The 23,897-nt window shown below is 53.4% G+C and overlaps 1 protein-coding gene across 1 annotated transcript in view; it reads left to right on the top strand.

The window, feature by feature from the left end:
* The window catches only part of SGSM2 (small G protein signaling modulator 2), a 131,768-nt gene that overhangs the window by 92,213 nt on the left and 15,658 nt on the right, over positions 1-23,897 (top strand). Inside the window, exons 9-20 of the mRNA XM_015421912.1 lie at positions 215-282; positions 2,364-2,524; positions 3,104-3,236; positions 5,918-6,052; positions 9,201-9,351; positions 13,885-13,949; positions 14,084-14,229; positions 15,958-16,086; positions 16,813-16,989; positions 17,785-18,189; positions 21,163-21,287; positions 22,183-22,265. Coding sequence (XP_015277398.1) covers positions 215-282; positions 2,364-2,524; positions 3,104-3,236; positions 5,918-6,052; positions 9,201-9,351; positions 13,885-13,949; positions 14,084-14,229; positions 15,958-16,086; positions 16,813-16,989; positions 17,785-18,189; positions 21,163-21,287; positions 22,183-22,265 — 1,778 coding nt within the window. The remainder of the gene's footprint in view (positions 1-214; positions 283-2,363; positions 2,525-3,103; positions 3,237-5,917; positions 6,053-9,200; positions 9,352-13,884; positions 13,950-14,083; positions 14,230-15,957; positions 16,087-16,812; positions 16,990-17,784; positions 18,190-21,162; positions 21,288-22,182; positions 22,266-23,897) is intronic.

The following is a 23,897-nucleotide window of genomic DNA, read 5'->3' as shown; positions in this document are numbered from 1 at the left end:
AGCCAGACCAGGGTTGTGTTTTTTGTGTGAGCGGAGACTTTGGCTTCTTGGCTGCCTTTAGACTCGACCCGTCCTCCAAGCTGCCTTTGAAGAAGCCACTGAGTCTCAGGCGGGGAGTGACAGGGTGGCGGGGATGGGAGGTGGGTGCTGTCCCGACATCACTGTAAGAACAGCGCCTCCGGTCGACAGTCACCTCTCGCCTTTTGCCCTGCAGCATCTACTGGGACTACGCCTTGACCGTCCCCTTCAGCCAGGTGGTCTGCCTCCACTGCCATCAGCGACGTAAGCCTCCTCTGCTTGACTTGGGTTGGCAGCTCTGGATTGGGGAATCCCTGGAGACTTGGGGTTGGACAGGCCCGTGGCTGCGATGGGGCCTTTGAGGGCTCTGCCCCCTTTCCTAAAGGCACAGCCCCACGAGAATTGCTCCTGTAAATGTTTTTCCCCAATCATTTAAAGGTGTGTGCTCCTTTAAGCAGGGTGGGGTGTTGTAGTTAACAACTTGACTCATTCCCGCACTGAGCAAGGAGATTGGACTGGGTGACTGGTCTCCTTTAAGAAAGCCTAAGCTTCCTTGACCATGGGAGTCATCACCCCCACCTGCCGGCTTGTTCGTGGAATGGTTGCCTAGGCTGGCAGAAGCGATTCACTTGCAGCAGCTGAGAACCGTCATCTGAAGTGGTTGACGGCTTGCAATCTAGAGATCTCTCCTGGCAACAGCTTCCCGTTTTTCTAAAGGGCTTCCCTTTCTACACTGCAGACTTCAGCCCTACTTAGGGCTGCCAAGCCGCGGCGGGGGATCTTCACAGGATCCCTGCCGCGGGGGACAGCGATACGCGTTGCACCGCCTTCGCCAGGATGTGACGCATAGCGTCACATCCTGGCGAAGGCGGTGCAACGCGTATCGCTGTCCCCCGCGGCAGGGATCCTGTGAAGATCCCCCGCCGCGGCTTGGCAGCCCTAGCCCTACTAGGAAAAAAAAATTGCCCCACAAGCCACAGAATCCTGGCTGCTGGAGCCTGGAGAAGGCGGGCTTGGAGAAGGCGTGAGACCATCACGTCCCCCCGCCCCCACCCCCGGTGCCGTTCCCTCCAGGGGAATCGGTCTCCGTAGTCTGGGGAACCAGCTGCAATCCCAAGTGATCTCCAGGCCCCACCTGGAGGTTCAGCAAACAAAAACACGTGCCATGAAAAATGACCCATTGAAGGACAGAAGTAAACGAGACATAAGAAATAGACCAAGAACAATGAATAAACTTAAACTCTTATCAGGAAACATAACAGAATAGGTCAGCGATTAAGTGATACGAACCTTAGTAATTATACCAAGAAACAGAACTGGAAACAAAGAATTAAGACTGAAAATGTTATACAAATTTGATGAAATTTTCCTTTATGTTGTATCCCACACCTTGCACCCTTCCCACCATTATATTTTTTGTCCCATACTATATTAAAACTCAATTAATTTTTTTTTAAATTACCATGAAACTTTTGTGAACTGCAGGCTGCGGAAGGTCGGTAGTTCAGCAGTTCGAGACCCGGGTGCCACATGACGGAGTGAGCTCCCGTCTCTAGTTCCAGCTCCTGCCAACCTAGCAGTTCGAAAGCAAGAAATTGCAAGTAGATAAATAGGTACCGCTTCGGTGGGAAGGTCAGAGCATTCCGTGTGCTTTGGTGTTTAGTTATGCCGGCCACATGACCATGGAAACGTCTTCGGACAGCGCTGGCTCTTCGGCTTTGAAACGGACATGCGGCAACTCGGGTCTCGAACTGCTGAACTACTGACCTTCCACAGCCTGCAGTTCAGCGTCTTAACCACTTGAGCCACCGCAGCTCCTGATTATACTATTATACTATTACAAATTAATTATATATCATCTCAAATTCGTATCACATATCCATTGTAAGTAATATCTCCAGTAAGTCAATCAACACGTTGAGTTCTCGAATAAAGTCAAAGTGCTCTCTGTGAATGGGAAAGTGTGCTTTGCCCACGGAAGCTCCTGCCTTGAAGAAACCTCTGTTGGTCTTCAGGGTGCCCCCGCTGGACTCGGAATCTGTTCTGTTGCTTCAGACCAGCAGGACTGACCACCTGGGTCTAGCCTATGAATCCGCTGCCTTCACAGACGTCTTCAAAACTGAAACAGAATTTTGTCCTGCATGTCCGTTTCCCCAAGTATCTATTCAAAATTCTTGCAAGGACAAGAAGCACAGAAAGTCCCCTCATTCCACTAGAGGCTTTTTAAACATGAAGGGTGGAGTAAAAAAAGAAATCAGTAAAATTCTATGTTACTGTCATTCTCTTTATTTAAAGAGAGAAGAAATATCAAGGAAGCCCTCCGGTCATTTTTTCCCCTGCAGCAGAAAAAGGCGGGACCTTGGTGCTGGTGAGCCAAGATGGCATCCAGAGACCCCCCCTGCATTTCCCCCCCGGCGGACACCTCCTCGCCTTCCTCTCCTGTCTCGAAAACGGCCTCCTGCCCCGCGGACAGCTGGAGCCTCCCCTGTGGACCCAGCAAGGAAAGGTACCACCCACCGGGGAACGAACGTCTTCCTGGAGGACGCCTCTGGCGTGGTCTGGGTCCCAGGCTCCAGATGTGCTTTTTCAGTGCCAGGAGTTTTGGCACAGTGGTGTGAGCTGCTGCATGTATTTGCCCCTGAACCCAGATGCCCTATTCCTAACTGTCATGCCTACGAAACAGGGTGGTGTTGAATCCATGTCTAAAGCTAGGTCTGGGGCTGGGCTTTTTTTCTACCTTAGCATTCTGTTTCCAGCTGTGGCCAGCTGCCGCTGGGAAGCCCACAAGCCACGTGAAGGGAACAGCCCTTAAGTGCCCAGCCACTGGCATTTGGCGGTACACGGGAGGTTCCCTTTGGCCAACTCATCTTCATCCGTGAATTTGAGAAACCTTCTTTTAAAGCCGCCTAAACCGGTGGCCCTCGCTACACCCTGTGGCAGTGAGTTCCACAGCTGGGTTATGCACTGTGTGAAGCAGCGCTTTCTTTTGTCTATCGGCAAAATTCATTGGAGGACCCTGGGTATTATGCAAGAAGGTTGCACACCCTTGATAAGTGTCTTGCTTTTTTCTCATGATACCCCACAGGGCAAAGTTTTCCCAAAGCTTCGGAAACGGAACAGCCACAACCGGTCTGTCGATCTGGAAGAAATGCCTGTGGCGGAGATGGCTGCTGATTACGTCTTCAGAATTATTTACCCTGGGCACAGACATGAAAATAGTAAGAGGCTTCTGGGGTTGAACTTCTGTTGGCAGGAGAGGGAGAGTTCCCCGGGAGTATCAGGCACTCTGTGGCTGGGAGGAGGGGTGCTGTTTCCAGCTGTACGGCATCAGACCCTTGGTCTGTCTTGCTCGGGATGGACTGCCCCAGTACCTCGGTGTTACCCACAGGTGCAGCTCGCCAAAGTCGGGGTGTGTGTGTCTTTCCCAGCCCCTCTCCCTAAGTCCCTTTTAACGGGAGGCACCACGGGCTGCCTCTGGAACCTCCCGCATGCAGCGCAGTGGTGCCACTACGGACGTCTGGCCTCTCCTAAGCATAGAAAAGCAATAACCACACGAGGATTCACCGTACAGAGTGGGCCCTTGGTCCATACCGCCAGTGTGGCCTGCTCTGATGGGCAGTTGCTCCCTGTGTTTGTCCTGCCTGAAATCCATTAGCTGGAGATGCCGAGGGCTGAACCAGGTACCATCTTCGTGCCAAGCAGGTACTCTACAGCCATGGCTAGGCCCCGTGGGCAGTGTTCCCTCTAAGCTGAGTTAGTGTGAGCTAGCTCACAGTTCTGTTAGCCTCTGGCTCACACATTTTTGTCTTAGCTCAGGAAGGATGGCTCCAGAGCAAAGTAATTTATGCAGTAGCCAAACTGCTCGCTCACCACTTTAATGCCAGTGGCTCACAAAGTAGAATTTTTGCTCACAGGACTCCACAGCTTAGAGGGAACATTGCCCGTGGGTTGGCTTTTGGCTTGTCTTGCGGGGTCAGCTCATGGTGCCCAGCATGGCCGTGCCGGAAAGAGCCTCTCCTGCACACTTGAGCCAGTCCGTGCAGGGAGACGCGGATCCCTGGAAGAGAACCTGCTTTGCATGCAGAAGGTTGCCGGTTCAATTCCCTGGCATTTCTACTCACCTTCTGCTTCAGTTCCCCTGGAGAGCCACTTTGGTGTAGTGGCTAAGTGCGCAGACTCTAATCTGGGAGAACCGGGTTTTATTTATAGTTTGATTCCCCACTCCTCCACTCACAGCTGCTGGATGACCTTGGGCAAGCCATAGTTCTGGTCAGAGCTGTTCTCTCAAGAGCAGTTTCTGTCAGAGCTCTCTCAGCCCCACCTGCCTCACCGGGTGTCTGTTGTGGGGAGGGGAAGGGGAAGGAGTGTGTAAGCCGCTCTGAGACTCCGAGTGAAGGGCGGGGTTTAAATCCAACCTCCTCTTCTCCTCCTCCTCCCAAATTTCACTGTGACACAGATGTGCTTATTAGCTGAATCTGGGCATGATTCTACACATACGGCAAATGTGGCCTTGAATTCTGGCGCATCGACATGGTCTCTGGCTGATGCAGCAAAACATTCCTCTGCTGTGCTTCCACTGGAGTGTCGTGTCCATGTCGAGTGCAAACAAGACCCCTGGGCTGGCCTCAGTAGACGGCACGGGGCCCCTCTTCCGGCCCACATAGCTGCACGTGCTCCATCTTCCCAGGTTTATGTCGTGCATCGAATGAAGCAGGAGGCGTGGCTCAGTGGCAGAGCACCCGCCTGGCACGGAGAAGGAGGTCCTGTCTGTTCAGTCACTGGCATCTCCCACTCCAGCTCCAAGGATTTCACAGAGCGGACGTTGGGAAAGACCTTTCTCTCTGTCTGCTCCACTTCTGGTCACCTTTTCAAGTTTACACTATGCCTCTGAATGACTTGGGGGCCACGGCTCAGTGGCGGAGCACGTGTGTGGCTTGCAGAAGGCCCCTCGACACCAAGCATCGCCAGTCGGAGGACCTGAAGCAGAAAGATTGGAGAAAGACCTCCGACTGCCTGAGCCCTGCTAAGCCGACAGGACTGGGGTGGATGGATCAGTGGCCTGGAAGTATAAAGCTGTTTCACAGGCTTCATTCATGGCCTCACCCAGTTTGGGTTTTTGGCAGGGGTGGTGGGAGCCGTAGCATTTGAGCTGATCCTCAGGGGATTTTTTTTTGCTCTGTCAGGGTCCAGTTTGGCTACTCAGCTGAGCAATTCATCCTTCCCAGCTACAGACGGTCAGACGGAGCAATCTCTCTCTCTCTCTCTCTCTCTCTCTCTCTCTCTCTCTCTCTCTCTCTCTCTCTTATTTTTTCATTGCCTCGCTGTGCTGTGCTGTGCTTGCCTTGGCCTTCTTTTCCCGTTATTAGTTTTCATTAGCTGGCAAGAGTCTATTTGAGCACTCAGTGCAATCTCCGGTTGTCTTTTCTAATTGTCTAGAATCCACCCTGTCCTTATATTGTTAAGGTGTTTTTTGCAATTTGGGAACTTGGTGAAAATGAGAGGAAAGGAGGGGGAAAATCCTGGAATGGGGGGGAGATGTCAGTGTTTGATTTCCCAAACATTATAAGACGTTTTCAAGGAATATGAAGGTTCTCATAGCCTTGGGGGTCAGGGGAATGTATGTGTGGCCTTCACAAATAGGGCAGCCGGTCCGTTTGCCCCTGAAGCACTGCCTGCTGTGCCTTGCTCCCGAGGGACACAGGTCTCCGCCGGCGTGGATATGCGCTTGTGGTCTGGAGGGGATATTCCTACAAATCCACGGTGCCAGAGTTTTATGCTGCCCCCCTGTGGAGGGGAGGACCCCATTCCTTTGCCCCCAAACATGTCCTTTTAAGACGTTGTCGATCCAACACCCGTTTTCATTTTCTTATGCTCCTCTTTCACTATTTTCTTTGAGCAGTAACTATTAACTACCACCACTTAGCTGCCAGTCGCTCTGCCTCTGTCGACGATGACGAGGAGGAAGAAGATAAGCTGCACGCAATGCTATCCATGATCTGCTCTCGGAACCTCACAGATCCTAAAAGGATGAAAGGTTTTTATCCTTCTCCCCCCCCACCCCACCCCCTTCATTTCTCCCGCAGTGGCACTGGAATGACTCTCGCACATGGCATACGGCAGGGTTGGCATTATCGGACGGTTTCTCTCCTCCTTGTGCAGGCTTCAAAGTTGGTCTTCAGACCTTCGGTTTTTGCATTCTCCAGATGATCCGTTCACGTGATCAGTCAGTACAAGAAGAGTCGGAGCGGGCACCAGAATCCCCACCCCTGCTTGTGAGCATGGCACCTGTGGGTGGAGGAAATGTACGGGCGCTTTGAATATTCCTGATCACGGGGACGGAGCAGAGAGACCTCTGCCCATAGGTCCCATACTTATGAGCCGACAATCACAGGGAGGAAAGGGTGGTGCCAGTAGTGAGCACTGACTGAGCGTGCGCTGATTGAAGGCACAAACAGATCGTGTGCAGAGGGCTTGTGTGGTGGCCATTTGGAGATCAGCGAGAGCGGCTGATCTTTCTGCTCTCTGGGTGGGCAACCCGCAGTAAATCCTTCCTCCCTGCTCTTCCATAGAAGCCTTATTGACAGCCGTCCCCTCTCTCTGGCGGCTTTTGCAACATGGCAAAAGCTCGTTCACCTGGATCGCTGTTGGCTGCATCTGTGAAAGAGACGTCAGCACCATGAGAAACAAGCCAGTCTTGGGTCTTTTTAAAAAGGATCCCTGGAGGGCAGTTTGAAATACACTTACGCCCGTGAGATTAATTCACATGTGCTTGAAAAGAGTTTGGGAGTACAGGATCATCTTTTCCTGATGGTCTGATTTCAAAATGAGACAGGGAAGACTCTGCTTCTTCCCACCTGATACCAGCCGTCTTCAGTACTTTCCTCCGTGAAAGCAAGTGAGCTTCTGAATCTGACCTTAATTGTGGGTCTCTGCACAGAGCAAGGTGTCCCTTTAAATGGAACAATCCAGGCGGGAGGATTGTGTTGGGATAAAGCTTGGCCAGTGAGAGTCCACTCAGATGGCTCCCAATGTAGCACGGGTTGATGGTTCCTTCCACCCTGGGCAAGGAGCGCAGCAGCAGCAGGATGGGCAGGGCCTGAGTCCCACTAGCCAGGACCATGTTGAGGGCATGGCCTTGGTTCCAGGCAGCAACAGAGAAGGCTACCTTGCAGGACTGGTGTTGTTCACTGGAGGAAGAATTGTCTGTCTTAGTACAGAGTTTGAACAGTAGCTCAAAGGCTGGCAAAGGACTGGAAATGAAGGCTCAGCTGTAGCCAAATTCCTCCCTCTCACCTGAAGCCTCGTGAGTACGGTTCCCAGAGTGGGAAGCAAGATGCTGGTCCAGAGCCTTGGAAACAGATGTGCTGGCAGAGGAGCCTCGCGCACAACCCTGGTCGTGTGGATCCAGGGAACCCCTTGGGGTGGGACACCCACAGCAGAACCAGAACAGCAGAATTCGATCCAGCAGCCAGCAGGGCTGGTGCAGTTGAGGTATCCCAAGGGGAATCCTTTGCCCAGTATAGACGAGCTGCGGCACTTATGGAGGCTGTTGGCTCTTTGGCCTGAGGGGTGAGTTCAGGACAGGGTTGCTGCTTTCTGCCAAAAAGGGGCAGTTAAAAAGCAGGAGGAAATCAGGAGATTGTTGGTCAAACCGACCCTTGTTTCCCCTGGAAGCTCTTAGCCCCTGCTAAAGGGAGGTGCCAAGGGCAAAAGCTTCCCTGTCCCGGCTGAAGTCTCCGTTGGTCTGGCGGCAAGACGCCTCCGAGGGCAGTGTGCTGTTTTGCCTCGTGGTCCTAGGCCCAAGTGAGATGTCTCCGTGTGGTCGAGCTGGTCGTGGAGGCCCCGAGGGACGGCTGGAAGCTGCAGGTCTGGGAGTGGCCTGGAGGAGGAAGGGGAGGAGAGCTGGCCAGCATGGCGGCATTCACAGTTTGGCCGCCCGCTAGCCTGGCGCTGGCTCCCCAGTCCTGCGGTGTCTTGTGTGGCTTGATTGCACACCAAGGGGTCCAGTCCTAAGTCAACTCTCAGAAAGGTGTGAGGCGTATTTTGGACTTTCCCCCTCAGGCTGGCGGTGCAGGTTGTGGCCCTTCACCTGAGCTTTCATCCGTCTCCCGCTGGTGCCGTAATGCCAACCCCGTCGTACCCAGTTTGCTCTCCATTCTGCTTTGACTTTCCTGCCACCTCTTTGCCTGTTTCTGCATGGGGCCAGGTTTCTGCAGGGACTGCACCACTCCGCAAACTAGAACCAAACATATTGTTCTGAAGATGCTGTTCACTCTAATTCTTCACTCTAACTCCGGTACCTTTCATCTGAATCCTTAGGTTCTGTGGGGTTCACCTTAAAAGGACACTGTTTCTTTGTTTAAAAAAACCCAAAAACAAAAATTCTAAGTGCGTTTCTTGTCTGTGGAGGGGAAAGTGGGGGAAACGATCCCACTTTTTTAAAGATTGGGGGACTGGATGGTTTTATAAGAAGCTGCCTGAAGTACTGGCTCGGTTCAGCTCGTTCCTGAAGAATTAAGGTGAAGAGCATTTTTTGCCCCCCATTCATTTTGGCTTTGATAGAGACCTGATCTGCAGTCTGCCATGATCTTGTGCTTTCTTCCTCTTTTTTTCCTTTTTGTGCCAACTACATCAGTCCATCCCCCAAATCCTGTACCTTGCTGTGAATGTGCCTCACGTTGGAGTGATGGCAGACTCCCGTTTCCCCCAAAAAACATGTCCACTTTTTGGAGGACAAAAACGACTCCAAGCCAGATTGCTGTGTTGGGTACTCAAGTGCATGATTCGGCCATCCCTCCTTCCTTTTTAATTACTTCATCTCCACCCAGATTTGAATGCGTGGCTGGGGGGGGGGAACGGAACGGGAAAAAACATGGCTTTTGCTTGCATGTTTTAACACGGCTGCCTCCGTTGCCTTGCCTTAATTGGACATCATGGATGAGCTGAAGGCCAGTGGTGGATGAGGGAGGGAGGTTAAGGTCAGGGCTTGTCTTTTTCTTTGGCTGGTAACCGGCTGGCTGCGTTCGCCTCCTGGCCCAAAGCAGGAGATAAAATTGGGGGGGGGGGCACTGCTTGGGATGGGAGGGAGGGAGGCGTGCAGCCAGTCCTTGGGCCTGTCCGCCTCCTCCCTCCTGCAGGCACTCAGAAGTCTCCCTGTGTCTCCCCTCCCTCCTTTCCCCTAGAGATCGGCGACATGATGGAGACGCAGGGATTCCGCACCGGCTTGTTGCCATGGCAGCTGGAGCCCTGCAGCCAAGGGTCCTCGTGCCTGTCATGCTCAACAAGCAGCTCTCCTCATGACCTCCCCAGCGGCTGCAGCTGCATTCACGACAGGTGATTTGATTTGGACGTCAAGCCAGGATGTTCACGAACCCGGCTTGTTGCCTGGGCACAGGTGCAAGTCTAGTGCTGAGCCAGCTTTTTGCACCTACAAGGTTGATGTGATGTCTGAGTGCAGCTTGAGTCTTGGAGTGCTCTGAGCAGTATTCTGGGGGGGGGGAGGGTTGGGGAGAAACCCAGGGGGGATTTTGACCCGTGCAGCACCTCGGAGGCACAGAGGGTGCTGACTTTGGGGTGTTCCCTGAGGAGGCCAGCCTAGGAGAGAGGACTCAGTACTGTTACTCCTGCATCAGAAATGGAATCTTCCCACTGTCTGTTGTCTTCACCTCCCGACGGAGCTGAGAAGTGGGAGTGCTCAGCATATTCATTGACAGGCTTCCTTTGTGGGAGGCCACCCAGCAGGCTTTCCGGGCAGCGGGGGAGTCAGACCCGCATCTCTCCAATCCGAGTCTGACTCCAGCCACTCTCTTGTGCGGGGGCATTTGTCTGGCATTCTGATTGTCTGGCATTCTAGGACGAGGCAGCCCTGGCTTCTTGCCGGTTGGAAGGGCCAACACATATATAATTATTCATGTGTATTTTTATAAGGCCCAGAAATGGGCTTCCAAAGGATTGTGCAGCGGCTTCAAAACTAGAACAGGTGTCAGCTGAAATGTCATTGTAATGAGGTCTCCAGGTTGCTCCTTCTCCTTCCGCCTGCCCATCCGGACGGCGGCAGCAAGCTGGAGAGGGGCTTTTTTTGGCTAGGCCCAGGCCTGGCGGTGGGGGGCTGCTCTGGTCCCCTCCCCTGGCTCTTCGGATGGGGGGGGTTCTCCCCTGGAGCTGGGCCCAGGCAGAGGAGGAGGAGGAGGAGGAGGAGGAGGGTGCCCAGTGGCTCTCTGGCCTGGCTGGCAGAGGAGACACGGGCTCCGGATCTGGCAGGTCCCCTGGCCTCTGCAATTCAGAGGGCTTCATTGGGAGAACAGATGTGTTGGGGATTTTTAGGAAAGGGATTGAGAATAAAACGGCCGATACTGTAATGCCCCCGTATAGATCTCTGGCACAGCCTCATTTGGAAGAGGGTGTGCAGTTCTGGTCACTGCTGCTCAAAACGGACATGGCAGAACTGGGAAAGGATCAGAGGAGGGCGACCGAGATGGGGGGGGGGGTTTGGAGCCCCTTCCCTGTGAGCAAAGGCTGAAGAGTTTGGGACTTCTCAGTTTAGACAAGAGACAACTGGGGGGGGGGAACATATGAGAGAGGCTTATAAAATTATGCACGGGGGTCGAGAGAGTTGTCAAAGATAACGTTTTCTCCCTCTCCCAAAAGACTACAACCGAAGGGCATCCATTGAAGCTGATGGGCAGCAGGTGCAGGAGGGACAAAGGGAAATACTTCTTTACACAGAGAGGGACTAAAAGGTGGGATTCGCTGCCAGAGGATGTAGTGATGGCTGCAGGAACAGACAGCTTTGGAAGGGGATGAGATAGATTCATGGCGGATGAGTCTGTCAGTGGCCACTAGCCCTGGTGGCTGAGGGGAAACTCCACGTCGAGAGGTAGTTAATTTCTGAATACTGGCGGCAAGAGGCAACCTCAGGGGAAGGCCTCGGCCTCCCTGCCCTGTTGCTGGCCCTCCAGAGGAACTGGCTGGCCCCTGTGTGAGACGGGAGGCTGGAGTAGAGGGACCCTCCCTGGTCTGATCCAGCAGGGCTCTTCTGATGTCCTTCTCAGGGGAAGGCCTCGGCCTCTCTGCCCTGTGGTTGGCCCTCCAGAGGAACTGGTTGGCTGCTGTGTGAGAGAGGAGGCTGGGCTAGATGGGCCCTCACTGGTCTGATCCAGCAGGGCTCTTCTGATGTCCTTCTCAGGGGAAGGCCTCGGCCTCTCTGCCCTGTGGTTGGCCCTCCAGAGGAACTGGTTGGCTGCTGTGTGAGAGAGGAGGCTGGGCTAGATGGGCCCTCACTGGTCTGATCCAGCAGGGCTCTTCTGATGTCCTTCTCAGGGGAAGGCCTCGGCCTCTCTGCCCTGTGGTTGGCCCTCCAGAGGAACTGGTTGGCTGCTGTGTGAGAGAGGAGGCTGGGCTAGATGGGCCCTCACTGGTCTGATCCAGCAGGGCTCTTCTGATGTCCTTCTCAGGGGAAGGCCTCGGCCTCTCTGCCCTGTGGTTGGCCCTCCAGAGGAACTGGTTGGCTGCTGTGTGAGAGAGGAGGCTGGGCTAGATGGGCCCTCACTGGTCTGATCCAGCAGGGCTCTTCTGATGTCCTTCTCAGGGGAAGGCCTCGGCCTCTCTGCCCTGTGGTTGGCCCTCCAGAGGAACTGGTTGGCTGCTGTGTGAGAGAGGAGGCTGGGCTAGATGGGCCCTCACTGGTCTGATCCAGCAGGGCTCTTCTGATGTCCTTCTCAGGGGAAGGCCTCGGCCTCTCTGCCCTGTGGTTGGCCCTCCAGAGGAACTGGTTGGCTGCTGTGTGAGAGAGGAGGCTGGGCTAGATGGGCCCTCACTGGTCTGATCCAGCAGGGCTCTTCTGATGTCCTTCTCAGGGGAAGGCCTCGGCCTCTCTGCCCTGTGGTTGGCCCTCCAGAGGAACTGGTTGGCTGCTGTGTGAGAGAGGAGGCTGGGCTAGATGGGCCCTCACTGGTCTGATCCAGCAGGGCTCTTCTGATGTCCTTCTCAGGGGAAGGCCTCGGCCTCTCTGCCCTGTGGTTGGCCCTCCAGAGGAACTGGTTGGCTGCTGTGTGAGAGAGGAGGCTGGGCTAGATGGGCCCTCACTGGTCTGATCCAGCAGGGCTCTTCTGATGTCCTTCTCAGGGGAAGGCCTCGGCCTCTCTGCCCTGTGGTTGGCCCTCCAGAGGAACTGGTTGGCTGCTGTGTGAGAGAGGAGGCTGGGCTAGATGGGCCCTCACTGGTCTGATCCAGGAGGGCTCTTCTTATGTTCTTATGTTCTTATAGAGCTGAAGAGGATCCAGCAGGTGTCCTCTGGGGACTTCTGGGCCACCTGGTCCTGGGTCATTTAGGGCTGTCATGGTACACCCTGGCACTATTAACCCACGGGGGGCTGTTTACTCCTCGGTTGGAACGATCAGACCAGGCTGAAGGACGTGTGAGACTCTAAGGCTTTCATCCACTGAATCAGTAATTTTTATAGGTCCGCCTGAAGTTTAATTTCTTTGATGGTGTGACATTTCAGCTGTTCTTAAAACAAAAAGCATTTCTAGAAAGGAAACAGTTTTCAGTTTCTTTATTTGCTTACCTGTGGCACGAATCAGGTGCAGATTTATAGATTTTTCGTGTGCAAATTCATTGTTGTGTAGGACAAAGATGAGTCAAGCACACAGGTTAGGTCTCAGAGTCTTAAAATGGTTACAAGTGCAGTAAAAGACAAAGTCTGGGGCTGGCCTTAGGAACTGGGGCTGGAGATGGTGCCCAGGAACTCACCGGCAGCAGCGGTGCCCCTCCTTCCCGGTTTGGTGAGAGAGTTTCCCAGGAGCCTAGCTGTCACATCCTGCAGTATTCCAAATCCACCCCAGTCAGTTTTTCAGGTGACACAGTGGCTTGGGTCACAAACTGGTCAGGACCTGTCCTTTGGTCCACAGGAGATCAGGTCCGCAATCGTCCATCTTTGCCATGTGGGGATCCAGGGACGCCAAAGCCCCACCTTCAGGATTTGTATTGATTTGCAGCATCATGTCTTCAGGGGATGTAGATGCAGCATCATGTGGGGTTTTTTAAAAAGCACCACAAAACGGTTCAGTTGCCGAAAATTCCAAATTGCCACAAAAATAATAAATTGGGGCTTAACCCCCTCCGTATGGCAGCAGCACGCACACGCGCACACACACACACACACGGAAACTGCAGTCCAGAGGGCTCCTGGGGTGGTTGTATCTGATGTGTCATCCCAGGTCCACGGAGACCAGGGACGGGCCACGGAGCCAGCACAGGTGAGCCAGCTTGGGGTGGGGTGGGGGCGGGAGATGGTGCAGCTGGTGTGGAGGGGGGGCGGAGGAGGAGCCTGAGGTGAGTGGGCAGGTGAGCCCCTGGGAGAGAGCGAAAATAGCCCCAGAGCTGGGGGGGTGTGCAGTTGACTTTGCCTCCTTCACAAGTCATTGTGGGTCTCCCTTTTGTTACTTATTTGTAGCTCCGTTGTCATTACTTGTTTTATTTCTTATACTAATTTCATGTTACCCTTGCGTATGGCACTTTAGAGGATGACGGGGCCGAGAAAGCAGGCTCCGCTCAGAGGTGTTTCCGGCTGGAAGCTGAGTGGGGGGAGAGGAGGACCGGAGAAGGGTTTGCCTCTGCTGGAGGTGGGAATGGGGAGAGGATTGTCATGGCTAAGTGAGAGACAGTGTTGTTCAGGGGTTAGAGTGCTGGGCATAGGCTTGGAAGGACCCGTGTTTGAATTGCCTGACAGAAATACTCTAAAGAAAGAAGTCTCACAGTCTTTCGGCTGAACCCAGCTCTCTCGGGGGTTGTGGGCCGTAAGGGCCCTGGGTTCCGTAGCGGCAGGGCAGGATGATGTGTAGATTAATTAAGCCTCTCTTTTTATAGGACCCCTCTGAAAATGCTGTGCGAAAGCATGAAGAGGCAGATTGTTTCCAGAGCTTTCTATGGGTGTAAGTGTCACTCTCTGGATTCCTCTGTGTGTGTGTGTCTCTGTGTGTGTGTGTGTGTGTGTGTGTCTTTCTGTCCCTAATGTTCACAGCCGCTGTGAGTTTCACCCGGGTTCCTCTCTCCCCGCTCTCTGCAGGGCTTGCCTATTGCCGCCATTTGTCCACGGTACGAGTGCACTTGTCTGCTCTGGTGAATCACACAATCATCCCACCAGACAAGCCCACAAATGCTGCGGAAGGCCTGACCCAAGAGGGGTGGAGCAAATATCAAAAGGACAAGAAGGTGAAGTCATGGCTCGTGATGGTTAAGTGGTATTAAGTGAACAAAGGAACCCCTAAAGGGCAAGAGCCGCAATGGGCGGCCCGCCAAAACAGTTGACGAGAATGGACTAGCCTTCAGGCTGCCGATCTGTGACTCCTGCCCCGCGGAGGATTCTTTCGGTCCTCGCGGCGCTTGTGCCTTCGGGTGCAGGATTGTTTGCAGGGGCTGGGAGGGAGAGCTTCGTGGCTGCCTTTGGGGCTGGGGCAGGGGGCCTGGCTCTTCAGAAGGGAAATGGATACAGGGAACTTTTTTCTCCCCCTCATGTTAGGAGGTGGGGTGGGATCATCCAACGGAATTGGTGGCAAACTGGGGACAGATGGAAGACTTCCCTCAACATGTCAAGGCAGGTGGGACTCACTGCCACAAGATGCAGATACCTCTGCCAGACGCAGACCTGAAGGGAGATAAGCCTGTCCGTGGCTATGGGCGATAATGGCTACACTGACCCCCCGTGTACCATTTGCTGAGGGTGGGGTGTGGTGGGCTGGCTGGGTTGGAGCCGGGAGGCCAGCTGCAAGGGCCCCTTGGCCCTCCTTGACGGGAGGCTTCCGATTCCCAGGGTGTGCCCCGGCTTGGACGGCTCACAGGCCTTTCTCCCTCTGGCCAGAGGCCCCCAATGGGTGAGGCGGGGTCCTGGTCTGAGCCCAAAGGGTCCCTGGCTCCTGGGTTGCTGGCAACTGTCTGTTGAGGTCCTTGTTAGACACGGGCTTAATATCAAGCTGCTAGGAAACCACTGGCATAGACAGACAAAATGCTTGCTGGTTATTTTTACAAAATCTTGCATCGTTTTGCGGGCATGTAAGGGTTACCCAGCTGCAGCAGACTGTGGTCCATCTAGTGCCACGTCCTGATTCCAAAAAGGATCGCTGAATGAGCGTGGAGAGTCACAAGCATGGCAGAGAGGAGATGGCCGTCTCTTGTTGATTGTCCGGGTGTTTAGAGATAGACTGCCTCTAAACATGGAGATTTCCTTTATCTACCATCTATGTATTTATTTCCTTCACTTACACCCTGCCTTTCTCTCCAGTGGGAACCCAAAACAGCTCACATCCTCCTCCTCTCCTTCTTTTTACCCTCACAGCAACCCTGTGAGGTAGCTTAGGCTGAGAGTGTGTGACTGGCCAAAGGTCACCCAGCAGGCTTCCATGGCACAGGGGTCCTGGAACCTAGTCTGACACTCGAACCACTCCAGTTGTGAATGGCAGAATCCTTTTTTTGAAAGCCAGCTGCAGTTGTCTCTGCTGGGGCACAATGGGCGGTCAGCGGCCGTCAGCCAGGACAGCTCTGGGGAGCCAAGTTCAGAGGCTGCCTGCCTTCCAGTCCAGCCACCGAGGCCAAGCCACAGGGATGGTGCCGCTTCCCTGCCTTGCTTGTGGGACTCCAGACAAGAGGGGGACCTTTGGTCTGATTCAGCAGAGTGGCTCTTGCGTTGTCGTGGCTGGCTGGCTCAATGGCAGAGCATCCACTTGGCACGCACCAAGAGCCAGGCTCACTCCTTGGCATCGCCAGTTGAAACAGTAAGGTGGGGGCTGTGTAGAAGGCCTCTTCTGCCTGAGACCCTGGAGAGCTGCTGCCCGTCAGAGTAGACGATGCTGGGCCTGTTGGTCTGATGTGGTGCAAAACAGCTGTGTGTGCTTCTTTGCTCATGTGTTTTTTCTTAATTTTAATTCCTCCCCCCCCTCCCGTTAGAATTACAAGGAATTGGAACTGCTGCGGCGGGTTTACTACGGTGGGGTGCAGCATGAAATCCGAAAGGAGGTGTGGCCATTTTTACTGGGGCACTACAAGTTCGGCATGACCAAAAAGGAGATGGATCGGGTGGGTATATCCTGACTGCTGAGGTGGGCAGGGAAGGGAAAGCTCTGCGGCTTCCTCAAAGAGGTTGTGTCTCTTGGGTCTCGTCTGCGTGTCTTCTGTCCCCAGTCCCCAAGCCCCCCACTTCCCTCCCTTCCGCCTCTCTCTGGAAGAACGCCCGCAGTCTGGACGCTGGTGCAGGGATTGATCTGTGGCGTGGAAGGGAGCCCCCCTCCTGATCTGCCCACCGGATTGGAGGGCTCCGTTCTGCTGCCTGGAGCAGAGGCCCCCCCCCCAGGGCTTGACTTGGAGCTCATCCCCCGGGCTCGGCAGGGGGAACCCCCAGACAGGCTGCTGCTTCTCTTGGAGGATGCCAGCGGTGAGGGAGAGCACAAAGTGTGGCCCTGGTCGTGGGCACTGCCAGCCAGAGCAACCGGTGCTGACCTAGAGGGACCAAAGTGCCGACTCCTCCGTCAGAAGCCGCTTCCTGTGTTTGCAAGATCTTGCCAGAAGGGCTGGCATCCCATTTGGCCAGGGGAGGGGAGATGCGCTCTTTCTCCTTGGATTCCAGAACTCTCGTGGAATGCTGGTGAGGGACGCCAGTTGCTCTGTTGCATGCAAATCGGTGTGTGTTCCCTGGATAACTCTCGCGACTGTACCGCGGAAGTGAGAATTCTCAATGCTTTCCCCAAGACTATATGAAGATTTGACCCCAACAGAGCTCCCTTTCCTGTTTGTTTGTTTTTTAAGGTGGATGAGGAAATTATGCTCCAGTACAAGAAGGTCATGGCTGAGTGGAAAGCCTGTGAGACGATTGTGAAGCTGCGGGAGAAGGAGTCTCAGCCGGTCACCAAGTTCTCCTCCGGCAGCAGCATAGATAGCCACGTGCAACGGCTGATCCACAGGGACTCCACCATCAGCAATGATGTAAGGCGTGGCCTGTCTCATCCACTCAGTCAGGCCACATGACCCCTTGTTGCTGCTATAGGTAGATCTGCAGAGCTGCCATCGGTAGCTGCTGGATTAATAGAGTTGGAAGGGACCTCCAGGGACATCTAGTCCAACCGCCTACACAATGCAGGGAATTCACAAATACTTCCCCCCCACACACACACACACCCAGTGACCCCTGTTCCACGCCCAGAAGATGACAAAAACCCTCCAGCCAAACTGGCCTGGAGAAGAATTGCTTCCTGACCCCCAAAGTGGCGATCGGCATTTCCCCGGGCGTGTAAGAAAGGGCCCCGAGAACTAAGCACTGAGGCAACCCTTCCTGCCCTCCCTCTCGTGATGTGCAGGGTTCATCTATGGGTTATTCACAGCTCTTCCCCTCTGTCCTTTCCCATTTTGTTATGTGTCTCTAAGTACCATTTTAGTCCATAAAAGGCTTTCCTTTCATGTACTGATCATTCTAGTATTTCACCCACCCCTCCAAGAGATCTTGACTTAAAGATTTTGTTTTCTTTTTCAAAGAATCATGTTTGGTTCTGGTTCCATGTTCCCCTTTTTACACCATAAATATTCACTTGCCTCCACTAAATTATTGTATTTTCATTGTGAGCGAATACTGGAAGAATTTCAGCATTTTTATTTTTCTGGTTGTGGGGAGGGGGAATCAATATCCCCCCCCTTTTAGGGATTCCTTTCCTGCTGACCTTTCGGGTCCTTTTGCTAATCACGTCCTTTCTCCTTCCCCCTCTGCTGGAAACCAATCGCCTGCAGGTCTTTATATCTGTTGAGGAAATGGACTCTGTGCCGCAGGAGCCGAAAGTGCCGGCGGGCCCCTCTTTGGCGGGAGGGAGCGTCGATGTGCCCACGGTGGTGGCCGTGCTGGAGCAGCAGCCCTCAGTGGAATTCGACTCCCCCGACTCCGGCCTGCCTTCCTCTCGGAATTACTCCGTCACCTCGGGCATCCTGTCCAGCATTGACGACGGGCAGAGTGTCTGCTTCGAGGATGGCATGGAGGAAGAAGGCGGCACTGATCCGCAAAGGCCAGGCGCAGAGCAGGCTCAGAAGACAAAGAGCTTGGAATCCGACAGCTCGGTGACCGAGGAATCACTGTGCTCCCTGGTGGAGAGTCGGGCGCCCGCGGAGGAGACCCTTTCTGTCTGCTCTGCCGCTTACACGGTGAGATCCTGCTAAAGGTGTGTGTGTGTGTGGGTGGGGGGTGTAGCAGGTGCAGGTGACTGCCTTCCCGTGTTTGGGGCTCCACAGAGCCTTTGCCAGGCAAAGCAGAACTCGCTGAGTCTGGTGAGCTGCTGTCTGGCAGCTTTACATGCAGAGGTGAAGAAGCAGGAGGTATGCGAGGCATGCAGAGGGTCCAGGGCTCAGTCCCTGGCGTGGCGGATCCCCAGGAGATCATGGTGGTTCATGTGGTTTCCCAAAAAGCAGGAAGTGTCTGGGCTTGCTCTGTGGCAGGAAAACACACACCGTCTCCTGTAGGGAGTTATTAAAGTATATGTGTCTACGCTGAACCCTTTAGAACAGACATGCGTGAGAATGGAGCGACCCTAAGGGCAGTGAGATAAATCTGCCGAGTGCATTTCTAGCCTTCCGTTCCTCCAAATTGCTGAGGGTGGCTCTCCCTTCCCATGTTATCCTCACCTCAGCCCTGTGAGGTAGGTCAGGCTGAGTGTGACTGGCTCAAGGTCACGTAGCAACCTCGTGGTGGATGTCACCCATGGCCTTCCGGGATACTAGCCCAGCTGTCCAACTGTTCTGCCACCCCCGTCGAGGGAGCAAGCGAGAGAGAGATCTCGCTCTGGTCCCAGGCCTGGGCCGCAGGATGAATCCCCACTCAGACAGTCAGCTCTCTGGGTGGACTTGGCCCAGGGATTCTCTCTCAGCCTCGCCTACCTCATAGGGTTGGTGTGAGGATCAAATTGGGGATAAGGAGAACTCTGGGTGCCACTTGGAGAAGAGCCAAGAGAAAAATGTGTACAAAACCTACCTCGAGTCCTTTTCTCATAGATATTCGTAGATACAAAGACCGGAGGCAGGTGTGTGTGATGGGCTGCGACTGGGGAGGCAGGGCCCGGGTTCACATCCCCACCCTGTCTGAACAGCCACCGAGAGACCAGGAGCCGGATCTTCTCTCTCAGCCTCTCCCTGTGAGGAGCAGAGAGCAGGGCACACAAGCTTGCGCCCCATGGAGGAAGGTGGGGGTGAAACAATGCAATAAATAAATACAAATAATCCTGTTTTGTGCACAATGTTTGTGCTGCAAACATATGATCTCTGGTTTCATGCCTCACAGTCATCAGTTCCAAAAATTGCATAGAATCAGGCTGTAAATTATGCAAAATCAAATAATTGCATTACTTCTAGCATGGTCCTGTGCATATTTACTTGGAAGACTGTCCCTTATACGTTCAGTTATTCCCAGGTAAGTGTGTAAAGGCCTGGAGCCTCACAGTTTCTTACTAATCTGACATTTTGTAGTACTTACTGGAAGATAAATGTTCAGTCACACAGACTCAGCCAGACCCAGAGACTGGATCTGTTTTCTACCTCTTATTCTGTGTCGTGAGTTTTCAGATCCCTGATCCAGGCCTGGAGCCAGAAAATTTTTACTAGGGTGGCCGGGGGGGGGGGGGGTGGGGGGGGGGGGTGGATGAGTACAGTGGTGGTGAGCTCATCATTATTAATTTACTTTATAATTTATTTATCAGTTTTCTACTTGAGACTCAAAGTGGATTACGTGACATAAAACAATGTAATTGAATAGCATGAGAGACCTAATAAGGAATGTCATAGGACCAGGATTCCAAAAGCTAGAAAAGTACAAAAAAGTAACAGACGTGCTGTGTCAAGCAATGCAGAACATGGGGTTCCAAAGAAAGGAAGCCATGCCGTAAGCCGTGCTGAGTCTGCCACAACCCCATTTTTACCCCTTCGTCCCTTAACCTCTTTCTCTCTGCTTGACTCCAACATGTCCCATCCGCCTGCCGACACCGCCCCCCCCCCCACGCAGCCCCTGCAGGCGTCTTCAGCCCTGATAACGGCTAGTTCTATTCTAGCCAACTGCATAGAGAATTCACCCCTGGCAGAGTTGTGACAGGAGGATTCACACTGTGTGCCTCAACTCCTTCCTTTTTCACATAGAGAATTTACACTGGAGAGCAGGGGTGGTGAGACAGGTTTTTGCGGGCTGATTGGGCCTCTTCTCCCCATGGGTGCAGCCCCGCTCTTCTCTCGCTTCTCCCTTTTGATTCTGTCATTTCTTCTTTAACAACTCCCTTTTCGTTTCCGATTTCAACTCACCCTGGAATGCAACAGGTGGGGCCTAGAGATCCCCCAGAAGGACAAGTGATCCCCAGACCCCAGAGGTCACCTCCCCCCCCCCCCCCCCCGTAAGGGCTGCTTCACAAGGCAGGATACAGAGGATGCGGCCACCGCCCAACTCCCCACCCCCTGTTTCCAACCACCTTTGAACACTCCCCCCAGGCAAAAATAAAGCAAAAAAAAATATGTTCCTACCTGACGTGCTGATAATGGGGGGAATCCGTGGCTGGCACATGCTAGTGAGCTAAGGCACGAAAACGACTGTGTCACGTGCCTCTGAGCACACGGAAGCAACTGCTTCATGCAGGTAGCAAAGTGCAAAGGAAAAGCTGGGGAGGGAGGTGGGAGAAGGGAGGGAGATGCCTTCCCTCATTGGCAGAAGAAACTCTTGTGACAGATTTCACACCAACTCCTAGTGCTGATTGGAGGTACATGACAAATGATTGATGGGGACCAGCCCCCTTTTGCATCACCATGGCTATGGGCCTACCCTGATCACAGTCTGAATTGCTTAACTGAGTATCTTCTACACAGAATTTCCCCAAATTTGTTTGCATTTTCAGGGCGGGGGTTTAACAGTTTCTAGTCCTCATTGTCTGCACTTTCACAAATGAATATACGCATGTTGTACTAAAGTCCTGCTCCTTCTAGCTGTATCTCTGTGTGGCTTCAACAGCAGTCACTTCTCTGTTCTGGTTACTTGCACAAAGAGAAGAAAAAAACAATTCTGCCTTTTCCTTCTCTCTTCTCAGACCAAATGGGGGCACACATGTTTGCCTTGTCAGTGAGTTGGCTAGTTACATTTGTCTCTTCCAGATAGAAATGTTGGACACTGTTGCCTTAAACTTGCACAGAATCGATAAAGATGTCCAAAGGTGCGACCGAAATTACTGGTACTTCACTGCTGAGAAACTGGAGAAACTTCGGAACATCATGTGCAGGTGCGTTTAAAGTGAAGGCCTCCTGGAATTGACCTCTTCATACGCAGGTTGGATCTGGGTCCCCACCAATGTTCCCTCTAAGCTGTAGAGTCCTGTGAGCAAAAATTCTCCTTTGTGAGCTACTGGCATCAAAGTTGTGAGCGAGCGATTTGGCTACTGCATAAATTAGTTTGCTCTGGAGCCCTGCTTCCTGAGCGAAGACAAAAATGTCTGAGCTGGAGGCTAAACAACTGTGAGCTAGCTCACACTAACTCGGCTTAGAGGGAACATTGGTCCCCACCCTGTGTCAGATGCAACACAATCCCACGTGAGTTCTAATTCCTAAGCAGGTCGTGCACGGAAGCACATGGAGAAATCAGCCTTTCCCTCTGTGCCATTTTCCGAGAGCCATTGAGCTTGTTGGGGGGAATCTGTGTGTATTCCTGGAAACGTGGCATTTCCCCAAGTACCACCCCACCCCCACCCCCAGATTATTTCATAGAGGGGGGAGATGTTGGGAGGGAAGGAAGGCTGACTCCCCTCCTCCACGTGTGCTGTGGTCCCAATTTTAACTGTGCCCTGCACCCTCTGGTGGAGTATCAATATAATGATTACAGGATGGATTTGGCTCACGCTTCATTCAAGAAGAACTGGCACTTGATTGAAAGGTTGCCCATGATGTCCTTGAAAGCCAAATGCTTCTTCAGTGGGGCCATGTTCGTCTCCAGAAAACACATTCACATTCAAAAGAATTTTGATTCAGAATCCACCCCACCCACCCCACTCTGAGGTTGTTTCTGCAAAGTTCCCTGCCATTTTTGTGAAATGCTTTGAAGGTTGTCCACCTGACTTCCATTAGCAGCAGCTCATTTAAGAGGAATTTCTAGTGGTCTCTCCCTCCTTCCCTCTGTTGCAGTTACGTTTGGGAACATTTAGATGTTGGCTATGTCCAAGGAATGTGTGACCTTCTGGCTCCCCTGATGGTTATACTCGACAAGGGTAAGGCGACCCAGATGTTTCTTTCCCCGATGTGTTCCAGGGCAGGCCCGGAGTTCCGCGGCAGCTTAACCGTTGGGCTGGCCAGCGAGGAAGCCACTTGGGGCCGATGGGCCGGGCTCTGCAGTTTGAACCGAGGTTTGGTCCAGACGTGGCTCCTTCCGTCTTTGTACGGGCTGCTTTAATCAGGGCAGATTCATCTACAGCTGAAGCTTTTGTTGCTGATTAACCAGGAGGGGCCAAATGAAGTCTGTGTGGCTGAGAGTTAAAGGTTTGAGTTTTTCAAGGCTGTTGTGCTTTCAATGTGTTGCTGTAAGAGGGAATGTAGAAGGAATGCAAAATTTAAGATCTTCTTTGTGGTCTCTGTGCATCACACCTTTGGGGGGAAAGGGCACCTGCACCTGACCCATCAGTAACTTTGAACAAGCCCTAAATCCTTATTTCCTGCGCTCTGCCCCCGAGGCACACGCAGGGCTCCACCGCCCACTCTTCTGAACGCCGTGCCAAGCAGTCACTTTTCATCACGGTTGGTGAACTTCTCAGTCGTGACACCAGCCTTCCTTCCTTCGTGTAAGAGCGGGTGTAAGAGCCATCGTCATGCCCTCCCTTCCCGTCCCCCCCCCTGCCATTCTGCCCCACCACGTGGCCTGTGGCAAAAGCTTGGGGCTTCTTCAGGCGTTGTGAAGAGTGCGGAAGTAAACTCACCCCCGCGGACAGACACTCTCTGTGCCTCCTTTGCTTGGGGGAAGGCCACCATACTGCCATGCTTCCTTTCGACCCTGACTTTTGCGCAGCCACACATGCTTGCTTTGCTTAGCTACCGTGGGTAACATAAGGGAGGTGCGCTTTTCCCGTGCAAACTGGTTCAGCCAGACAGCGTTATCAGTATCACCTTGAAGGGAAGGGAGGGCTTGGATTCCACTACGGGTGTGAATATTTCTGCTCTCAAGGGATTGGGGTGAGTCTCCCATTCATGATGTAATATCCCGCCGGGAGGATTCCCGTGCGCGCGATTGGATTTTTTTGCTTAGCTAGATGCAGCATCAGAGTATATGTATGGAGCCCCTTGCAATAAGCGTTATTCCTGACAATGTACCTGTACCACTTGGCAACAGATTAGTACTCTAATAAAACATAGCCAAACAGAGTATGTTTGGACCTGCTTGCTGTTGACCCTGACAGAATTGTCAGGAATCCATTTTTGTCCATCGGCCCGAGTCTCTCCTAACCGGGATGAGCGGTTCCGGTGGTACGGGGGTGCCTACTATGGTACCCACTACAGTGCCCACGACGGTGCCCATGACGGTACCCACAACGACGGCACCCATCCTCCTCCCGATGACTACGGGTACGGGGTGCCAGTGACAACGGCCCCGATGATGACTGCGAGCCCTGGAGGGCCGGTGACTACTGATGGAGGAACCACCCGTCAGCCGGCAGTGTCGTTTATCCCAGTGCATTTGGGGAAGGGAGTATCCTACCGCTGCAAGGACCGGGATTGGGGCCACCACTTGGGGGACTCCACGCAGGCTACTTGGTCGTTGCCGGGGAGTTGGAGTCGGGACAGTGTTTATGACCCACGGCTGAGCTCGGGGAGCTTCGAAGTGACCCCAAGCAGACCCATCATGTTCCCAT

Source organism: Gekko japonicus, unplaced genomic scaffold (assembly GCF_001447785.1).
Source record: "Gekko japonicus isolate JY-2015 unplaced genomic scaffold, Gekko_japonicus_V1.1 scaffold43, whole genome shotgun sequence".
Classification (NCBI taxonomy): domain Eukaryota; kingdom Metazoa; phylum Chordata; class Lepidosauria; order Squamata; family Gekkonidae; genus Gekko; species Gekko japonicus.
The sequence above is the reverse complement of the archived record's forward strand: the minus strand, read 5'-3'. Positions and strand labels throughout refer to the sequence as shown.